The sequence below is a fragment of the Engraulis encrasicolus genome, chromosome 22 (genome assembly GCF_034702125.1).
Source record: "Engraulis encrasicolus isolate BLACKSEA-1 chromosome 22, IST_EnEncr_1.0, whole genome shotgun sequence".
NCBI classification, from domain to species: domain Eukaryota; kingdom Metazoa; phylum Chordata; class Actinopteri; order Clupeiformes; family Engraulidae; genus Engraulis; species Engraulis encrasicolus.
In genome coordinates this window covers 34,153,602-34,163,514 of record NC_085878.1, presented here as the reverse complement: position 1 = coordinate 34,163,514, position 9,913 = coordinate 34,153,602, and the positions used below count along the sequence as shown (strand labels likewise).

The following is a 9,913-nucleotide window of genomic DNA, read 5'->3' as shown; positions in this document are numbered from 1 at the left end:
GGGTCATCATGCCGTAATGTGAAACGTGCAATAGAGGACTTAATTTTATTTTAGGTCATTGGACATTCAACTGTTTGTCCCCATGCAAACAACTGTTTTTGTCAACGTTATCTTTTTTTGTCTGAAATCTTTCGAAATGATTTTTTTTCCAATAATGTAGATGATGGTCTGAAATGTTTTCTCAACTGGAGATTGGCAGCAGGGCCTTCAGATAGAGCTTTATTAAATTATTGTGCCTAAGTGGGAGAATAGTGTCAGTGCTGAATGAATTAGTTTTTATATTATAATTGTACCATAATGAATACACCTGCTAATTAAAGTTTTTAAATGAAGCTTTAAATGTTACAGTCCTACTGTCGTTTGTGAAGTCGACACACCAGTAGAGGGCAGTACTGAGGTTGACACACATGCAAAGGTATGTTAACACAAGCCAGCTGATCCGTCGTAGGGCTATTGCACCCTGGGTGGAGCAAGTTCATGTGCATAATGTGAACAATGTAACTATCTAAAAGTCACTCTAGGATGTGCTCTTAGGACCGCGAGGTTGGCTTTCAGATACCTGGTGCTTTGTACCATCTACAGTAAGTTTATCATACAATTTTCTTTTACTTTCCTTCCATTCAGCATAAACTTACTCTTAACCCTAAATAAATATAACTAATAGGCTACAAAAACTTAACGCCAACGACATCAGTCGTTTTTTTAATGCCATTTAGTCATTTGTTGTATTGCCAGGTAGAATATTTAATTATCTTGGTGTCCTGTAGATGTGTTAACATGGTCTGCTTTGAACGCCTACTTGCCAAAGCGTGTTGAAATATGAGTGTCAGGACTACATGTTCATTATTTTTTTCTGGATGCTACTCCCCTGCGTAAACCTAGAGGCTACCAACCTGTTCCTCGAGTTTGATAGTAAGGGTTTTGGACACACTTTCCAAGTTTTGTTTTTGTTTTGTTTGTAGTGGAAAAGCCGCCAGATGTGAATGGTGAAGTTAGTAGACTATTTGCCCAAAATCATAACGTTGCTGCTGATAGGCTCACGTCGATACAAGAGGGAAATGCAGCCTCATTCATTTGGAGCGCACATCGTGTGGATGTCTTCAGCATGGTGTGTTCTGGTCCACGGTGACTCTATGCCTAACTTGGGAAGGCAAACTTTGGATCTTATGGATGAATATCCATTAATAGACGGGTAAGGCCATTTATTTATGATGAAAGAGTTAATGTTGACTGCATCATTGTTAGTCCATCTAAAACGTGCAAATTGCAAATCTGATCATTCAAATTCAATATTCAAAACGCTTTATTGTTGCTATATTGTTTGTTTCTGTATTAGAAAAGTGTATTTTGATTGAAGGCTGTGTGTGTGTGTGCGCGCACGTGCTTGTGTGCGCACGCGCGTATGTGTGTGTGCGCCTGTGCCTGTGTGCCTAATGCTTGTCCTGCACCCACATCATGATTGATTGACTGTCATACATTTCCTCAATTTAGACACAATGATCTTGCTCTACAACTAAGGATAAGGCATCAAAACCAACTCAGCCAGGTTGATCCTTATAACATTCCCAAAGTTTCCACAGATATAACCCGTCTACACACAGGGCGGGTTGGAGCACAGGTATGATAAACACAATCAGACCAGGAAACTTTTGATTATATATGGTGATTTGTACCTATAGTTTAAAAAACAAAACCCTGTTCATCTCTGTCGCCAGGTTTTTGCGTCCTATGTGCTTTGCACTGCCCAAGACAAAGATGCTGTGCGACTGGCCCTTGAACAAATTGATGTGATTATTCGACTATGTAGTGAATGGCCAGATTTTAAACTGGTGACTTCATCCCAAGGTAGGTTTTTGCGGTGGAGGAAACTACCAGTTGTCCTACTGTAATCTATCTGGAATAGCTGAGGTAAAGTGTTCCCTGACCAAACCAACGGAGCACTGTAATTTGATGGTCAGGCTTGTACAAAGGAAGCAAGTATTCACAACCTCACTTGACTATTTTTGTTATAATTTATTAATTGATAAATAATGTATATTTTATAACAAATCGTTGAAAAGAAATACCCAACAGGAAGGTCATCTAACAATGCAGATGTTTCAGGCTCATTACCTTAAACGTAAAGGTGCACTGTGTAAGATTCTTAGTTGTTTATTTCCAGAACTCATGCTACCCATTCACTAATGTTACCTTTTTCATGAATACTTACCACCACCATCACATTCTAAGTATTCATTATGACTGAGGAAAATTGTACTTTTCATACATGAAAAGGGGGATCTTCTCCATGGTCCACCATTTTGAATTTCCAGAAATAGCCATTTTTAGCTGCAAAAATGACAGTACTTATTCTACCATACTAGAAAATATTATTTTTTATTACTTAGTAAACTTTCATGAAAAGTTCAAATTTGGCAACAGGCAGCCCAGTTTCAACGAGCAGCATAGTTGCAATACCTTTTTTGACCATTTCCTGCACAGTGTCCCATTAAACCTAAACAGTTCCAGATGAGCATGCAGATGCACCTATATTTGTTTCATCAGAAGGCGGCAAGAACCGCAAGAACAAAGTGGGGTTAGGTTACTGAAAGGAAAAGAACAAATGGGTGAGTCACAGACAGACTGAGGGCCAATGGAATGTGGCCTAACGCTAAGTAAACTTATGGTAATGTGGTTCATTGATGCAGTCAGTTCAGGGGACGAGGGGAAAGATCTTCAGGATTTTATGGAAATTCAGAAGAAAGGTGGGATCAGTCCGGTAGCGTGTTGAGGTTGGTACGTGTCTTGCTATCTGTGGTGTATGATGAGACTTGCACGCGCTTAACCACATAAGTACAGTACTTGGAATAACATAATTACAACATGCCAACTGTGGCTCGTGTTCTGGCGCATCTATCTGGACATGTGCATGTCATAGGACAAACTACGGAGAGCCCATAAGCTCAATATACCACATCACCTCCCCCTTTACTTTAAAAGTAGCTTAGAAAGATTTAGACATCCCGAACATATGTCCCCCATTTACTTTAAGGTTAACTTAGTGCATTACTTCAGCCAATTACCTTAACATGAAATATATTATTACTGTAGTATACTATGCATAAAAACAAGAATAATCAACATTACCCATACTGCATAATAAAGTTAACTGAATGTTTAATTGAATAAACTGAATGCTATTTATAACTAAACATCAGCACTCAGTCTCTTGTCACGGTCACCACACTCAGTCCTGGTAATGTTGAGGCACTTTTGGGGTATGCTGGGAGCGCCTTAGGGTCACCGGAACAGGATCAGGCGGCTCAGTTGGGTCTGACAGTTCAGGTGTTGGGGATGCTCTGAAACTGCTCTCCATCGGCCCGGTCTCCTCAGGTTGCAAATCTGGAAGCCCCGCAGAGTAGCAAGGTCTCAGCTGGTCTCCATGGCGCCGGTATTCTTGATCCGTCTCTTCCCCGCGGACCTTGTAGGACACAGGCCTCTTCATTATTTTGTTGCGAATTTTCATTGTTTTGAATTTTCGTTTGGGACCCCAACTTACCCTAGAATCGCCACTTAACGTAGCCTACTGTGTGCTGTTGTGTTATCGTGCCCTGTGAAGATTAACTTGGGTGGGTGTTATTCTTGTTTATTATATGGTTGTGACGTCATCGGTCGAATGCTCCATTCATTTCAACGGGGCTCCCCAACGTTCGCACGTCTGTTATTTTTCGATAACGGACGGGTTGGTCTATAACAGACCGCTGTCAATGGCAACAAGACTTTTCACTGCTAAAGCGACTTTTCAACAAGACTCTAATCAGCTGCTGTGATAGACAACACCTGTTGTCCTGGCTACCTAGCGGTTGCCTAGCGGTGTTTCACAACGGCACTGTTTTGTTTTGCGCAGCAACAATCTTAACATTAAATAGGCCTAAAGAAATGTCCCCGCCACGTGTGAATCATTTAAGTATATCCATATAATAAGCGGGTTAACTTTCGGCGAGTCGGTCGCTTTGTGGAATAGCAGCACTTCAGAGAGAACAAGACCCCTCCGCTCCGCGTCGGGGTCTAAAGATTCTCTCTGTCGTGCTGCTATTCCACGGTAGCGACCTTCTCGCCGAACGTTAACCCTTACATAATACATAAGTTTACAAACCATGATAGAGGATAGAGATTGTGCACACGTTACCTGTCAATTAAGTTCACTGTACCCCACTATGAGTCTCAATCAGCTTATCGAGATAATCAAAGATAATAGCATTTATCAAATGGCAAAAAAGAAATGGCACGCTGGTGTAAAGATCAACATGATTGGACCAGCTGACTGGCTTTTAGACTGTTATATTCTGGTGCTGTTTCAGAGTCAGACGTCATCCTGGCTTTTTACTCCAACGTTAATTAGATTGTATCAAATTGCCCTTTCTTGCTCGTTAAGACATTGCTTTTCTGAGCAAAATTGAAATAAATCAAGTGGCGGTTTCTATCTCCAGTGGTTCTGATAGTTGGGAGGTCACTCACATCAGCACACAATTAGGAAATCCGCACACACACACACACACTTAAATTGCACATAATGACAGGAAAAGCAAAAGACACCAATTTCCTGATGCTATTACAGATGCCAGGGTAATGGGAAGTTGACGCGCTTGTAAGTTGAATCAGACGCACTACTGCAGACAATTCAGCGCAACTAGGACATGACCGAGATAAGCAAATGGCAAATATACCAGTGCAGATTGGACATCTTGCAAAGTATTTTTTTTACTATTTATTCAAGCTGCATGAGATACAGACATTTTGTTCAAAATATATTGGGAGCTTTTTGCCTTTATTGTGACAGGACAGATGAGTTGGGCAGGAAATGTTTTTGTCAGAGAGCTGGGGTAGGGTTGGGAAATTACTTTGAATTGAACCTGGGTCCCCAGGGTAACAGTGCAGCAGACAGTGCAGTACCTTAGCCGTTTGAGCCATGGGCAAGGCCACACTGACATTTTGATGTTAAAGGTAACATCTTCAGAGTCCATCGTCTCACAATTGAAGATGTTACACACGTTCACATTTAAACGTCACTGTTTGTATGCCATGCACGTTGAATAAACTGTAAAATAACAAGATATCTAAGCGCCACTGCATGGTATTTCCCTTATTATGTGTTTTTATGTGTTGTTGTGTGTTTCCCTACAGAGTTGAAGAATACCAGTAAGATCTCTTGCTTACTGAGCCTGGAGGGTGGCCATATTATAGACAGCTCCCTGCCTACCCTGCGCATGTTCTACAGACTAGGCGTACGCTCCATGTCACTGACCCATACCTGCAATACACCCTGGTAAGCACACACACACACACACACACACACACACACACACACACACACACACACACACACACACACACACACACACACACACACACACACACACACACACACACACACACACACACACACACACACAATCTGTTGAGTGACCTAACCCACAGGCAGTCTGTCCAAGTTCTATCAGATGTGTACTGCATATATAGATGCATTGACATGTTTTTGTTTAATAACATGATTTTTTCTGTCTAAGGGCTGAATCTTCTTCAAACCTTTACCCAAACTATAAAAGGAAAAATGGCGGTATATCAGAGTTTGGAAAGGTAAGTAGGATGTTTTGAGGTGGAATAATTTAATGGGCATTTAATGGATTGCATGCGTGGGCTGTATTCCACACAAGTTTCCACCACCCAAAACCCTTTAGGGTATCTCCATCAGCAGACAACAGGTCTAGACATTGTGCTTAACCAGTGATTCTCAAGCTGTGGGCCAGGGTTTATTCAAAAAAGGTTTAGAACCACTGTTCTAAACCAATGAAGATAACACTGAGCTGATAGCCTATGCTTGACTTGTGTATTGTGAGATTAATGCCTATTTGTTTAAATGTATGTGGTGAAACTGAATGCATACTGTCAACCCAGGGAGTGCTTCTACTTGGTTACGTCCTTAGCAGTGTAGCCTGAAGCAATGACCATCTTCACCATGCTTGCAGAAACTTGATATCGTTATCTGTGGAATTGGGTTCAAATTCAACCCTTAAACCACCCTCAGAAAAAAAGAGTGTGATGTTCTGAACTAATGCAGCAATTGCGTAATTCCTAATTGCATCAAATTATCTGTTGTCATCAATCCTAATCTGCTTTTAATTGCATTCTCATAGTGAAGTGTTAAGCATTGTAGTGAAGACTACATACAACATCTGGACTCTCATTTCTGACTAAGCTACCATATCCATTCAACACACAATGGCCAACATTTTAATGCAATACAGGGTGCAAGTTGGTTTCTTTTCAGGGCTACATACTGGACTATGTAGTGAGTGAATGAACAGTTTGGATTGAGACATTGTCATGAATGTCTTACTACAGTAAGTGCCAACTGTTACTGTTGTCTTACTAAGTGCCAACTAAGACAGCAATGGGTAACCTAGATTCATTATTTTACAATCCAGTGCCACATACTTCAAATGACCTGACCTGACCTTTACCTGTCCAATTCAACCAGGGGACTTGCTGTTTGAAGGAATATGTGGCTCTGAATCGTGAACTTCCACGTGAAGTCCCAAGTCAAGTCGAGTCACAGACGAAGCGAGTCCAAGTCAAGTCTCAAGTCTTCAGATATTTTGTCAAGTTGAGTCTGAGGTTATCAAATTGAGGACTGGAGTCAGACTCGAGTCCAAGTCACATGACTTGAGTCCACAACTCTGCCAATCACTGCTCTATGCTTACAGGCTGTGGTGATGGAGATGAATAGACTGGGCATGCTGGTGGATCTGTCCCATTCCTCCTGGGCTACAGCGTGGGCCGTGCTGAATGTCTCCCGGGCCCCCGTCATCTTCAGCCACTCCTCGGCCTACGCCGTGTGCGACAACGAGCGCAACGTTCCTGACGACCTGCTGCATGCCCTGGTAAGCCGCAAATGCATGTGAATGCAAATTCAACGCCCAACATTATAATTATTGTATTTTTGGCTCTTGCTTTCCTCTCTCTCTCTCTCTCTCTCTCTCTCTCTTTCTCTCTCTCTCTCGCTCTCTCGCTCTTGTGGTGTGATGAGTTGGTGAAAACTGACCACCATGTCTGGTTGTTCTTTCAGAAAAGGAATAGAGGGCTCATCATGGTGAACCTGTACAGCAAGTTCATCAGCAGTGGCCCCAGAGCAAACGTGTCTCTTGTGGCTGGTGAGAGATCCTTTATGTCTGACAGTTCAACTGAGCAAGTAAAATACAGATGACTCAAGCGATTTTTTTTGCATTCTTGCAGGCAGACAAACACATTAAATAACACATTCTTCTGACATCTGTTTTGTATTCTTCCAGACCATTTTGACCACATTCGGAGACAGATCGGGGCGGAAAGCATCGGGATCGGAGGGGATTTTGATGGTGCCGCAAAGTAAGAGCTCTCCCTCTGGACCAGTTTGCCCATTGCCAGCCTGATCTCACAGAATTCAGTGGACATGACATCTGTGTCAGTTTCACAGACTTTGCCAAAATTTCGTGCTGTAGTCATGGAAGGGTTTTCCGTTGTGGACTCACGGAAGTGTTTTCTATATTCCCACAGCACTTTGTTAAGTCTATCATTAAAAAAATGGTACCAAATTCTACTACTTAACAAAAGAATGCCATAGCAATTTAACTTGTGCCCTGTACAAAACAATCACTAATCTTAACCTGTCAATACGAACTGCTTTTGGAGAAAAAAAAATCTTTGAAATTAGAAAATTCCTGAGAGAACACAAGACTGTGGAAACATAGAGCTGTGGTAATATAGAGAAAACAATTCTGTGAGTCCATCACAGAAAACACTTCTGTGACCCGTCCGTCCCATAGCATGCAAAATACGTGAAACTGACACAGATTTCGTGTCCAAAAGGTTTGCGTCCATTCCACAGAATTCTGTGAGATCATGTTGCCCTGGCACAACACCACATGTGGCACATTACACACTCTGCCACATCCTCGGGGCATACAGTACTGTAGTGAGAATGGCAACACATGGTTCTGACTAATGTACTGGTGGTTTTAAAGCTGCATTCTGAGCCTTTCCGGTAATGCCGCATCTCTGCTGTACTCCTGTCTAGCTTCCCAGAAGGCTTAGATGACGTGTCCAAGTATCCGGCCCTCATCCAGGAGCTTCTGCGCAGGAAGTGGACGGAGGCCGAGCTGGCGGGAGTGCTCCGGCTCAACTTTGTGCGGGTGTTTGAAGAAGTGGAACGGGTAAGTCGACTCATGAATATGTGTCAGGTGGCGTGGTGGCTCAGTGGGCTAAGGAGTTCTACTGTATTCTGACCAACAACACAAAAGCTTAACACATTTTATTAAAACTTAAATATCTCTGAAGCCTCTGAGCTGAAGCACATAAAAACATGAAATACGTTGCATTTAAAAGCTAGGACCCTCTTTTTGCTCTAGAATGTCTTCATTCAGCTCTAACATACCCAGATTTTTAATTTAAAAAACCCTCAAATCTCAAGATCCTGAATGCAGTGTATATATTGCTCTAGGTGCCAAAGGTCAAACTATGTACAGTATATGCAGCATCAGACTAAAATGGGTTAAGAAGCTAGCTGTGGAAGGGTTGTCTGAGGATAGTGTTGCATTTGTTGGTAGCGACTAGCGATAACAATCTTTTGATGAGAAACTACATAATCCTACTTCTCTTAGGTCAGAGACAACCTGAAGAACTTCCTTCCCAGCGAGATTGAGATTCCTCTAGACATGGTTCAGGAAAACCCCTGTCGTCTGACGCTGAGGCCTCCCAAACCACCCGTTATACTCAGTTCTGTACACAGCAAATCGCAGAACAAGGCCACCATGCTGACTACTGGAGGCCACTTGTGGATACTGCTCCCACTTGCCTATCTTTGGTAGAGCGACCAGACATGCCTCATTAGGAGCCACACTACCAGAAAACATGTTAAATGCAGGGTTGCCAGATGAGGCTGATGATTTCCAGCCCAAAAAATGTTCAAAACCCGCCTAGAAGCACAAAATCCCGCCCAATTCTATTGATTTCTATGGCAAAAAGTGGGCGGGTTTTTCTGATAAATGTCATTTTTACCAGCACACGCCATCCTAAGCAGCCCAATCTGGCAACACTGGTCAAATCCAGCACTTTATATACATATAAAATGGAATCAGACTATCTGGATCATGGAATTGAGAAAAATAAGTCCAACCAAAGATGTAACACAATTTGATTGCCAAGCAAACATTGGATATATCACCACTACACATGGATCTTACATTAGTTCTATTCCTTCATGAATCATTGTTTTTGTTTTCAGTCATGAATGTTGTTTTATTCTGTATGAATATCATGTACAGTGTTTAATCTGCCTGATGACTTCTAAAAAAGCACTAATTATTTGAATGTAAGTTTGTGTAAATAATAGGATATGTGTTGTACTATCCAGAATTGTAATGTCTCTGGCTCCTTGGATGTTTTGTTATTTATGTATTATCTGGTACTTGAATTTATCTTCATTTTTTATATACTGTTATATCACAAAATTAATCATACTGTAATATAATGCATATATAATTATAATATAATATACTGTATATCATGTGTAATAAATATGAATCAAACTGTAACATTTGAATATAAAGGTTAAAAAAAGTCAGTTACATTATTTGGGAGTCATTTTATTTGAGTCCTTCTACACATTAAGCACAGACTAGTGAAACTGAACCACTAATATCACAGTCTCAGTACCAACAAGCTCACATCACCACAGCTATTTGCATCTGTTTTGCCCATGACTACTATTTGTAAGTCCACTAGGGTGTGTTTTTACATTGCCTAATTCACTTGCATTTCATGCTCAGTATTTTCAGTTTGTCCAGCAGGCAAGCTATTAAAAAGAAGAAAAAATGCACTTTTCCAGGTTTTTTTTGCC

General features: G+C 41.4%; 1 protein-coding gene across 1 annotated transcript; it reads left to right on the top strand.

The window, feature by feature from the left end:
• Window positions 1-57: 57 nt before the first annotated feature.
• Window positions 58-9,747, top strand: dpep2 (dipeptidase 2). The gene is made up of 11 exons (XM_063189019.1): window positions 58-581; window positions 963-1,192; window positions 1,492-1,618; window positions 1,716-1,845; window positions 5,164-5,305; window positions 5,547-5,616; window positions 6,744-6,920; window positions 7,106-7,190; window positions 7,329-7,404; window positions 8,093-8,228; window positions 8,676-9,747. Exons 2-11 carry the CDS (start codon window positions 984-986, stop codon window positions 8,880-8,882), a joined length of 1,359 nt encoding a protein of 452 aa, XP_063045089.1. The 5' UTR covers window positions 58-581; window positions 963-983; the 3' UTR covers window positions 8,883-9,747.
• Window positions 9,748-9,913: the final 166 nt, after the last annotated feature.

Coding starts and splice junctions, on each gene's coding strand:
- dpep2 (XM_063189019.1), top strand. CDS start 984: ATGGTGAAGTTAGTAGACTATTTGCCCAAAATCATAACGTTGCTGCTG. Junction 1,619..1,715: donor CAGGGCGGGTTGGAGCACAG/GTATGATAAACA, acceptor CTCTGTCGCCAG/GTTTTTGCGTCCTATGTGCT. Junction 7,191..7,328: donor AAACGTGTCTCTTGTGGCTG/GTGAGAGATCCT, acceptor GTATTCTTCCAG/ACCATTTTGACCACATTCGG.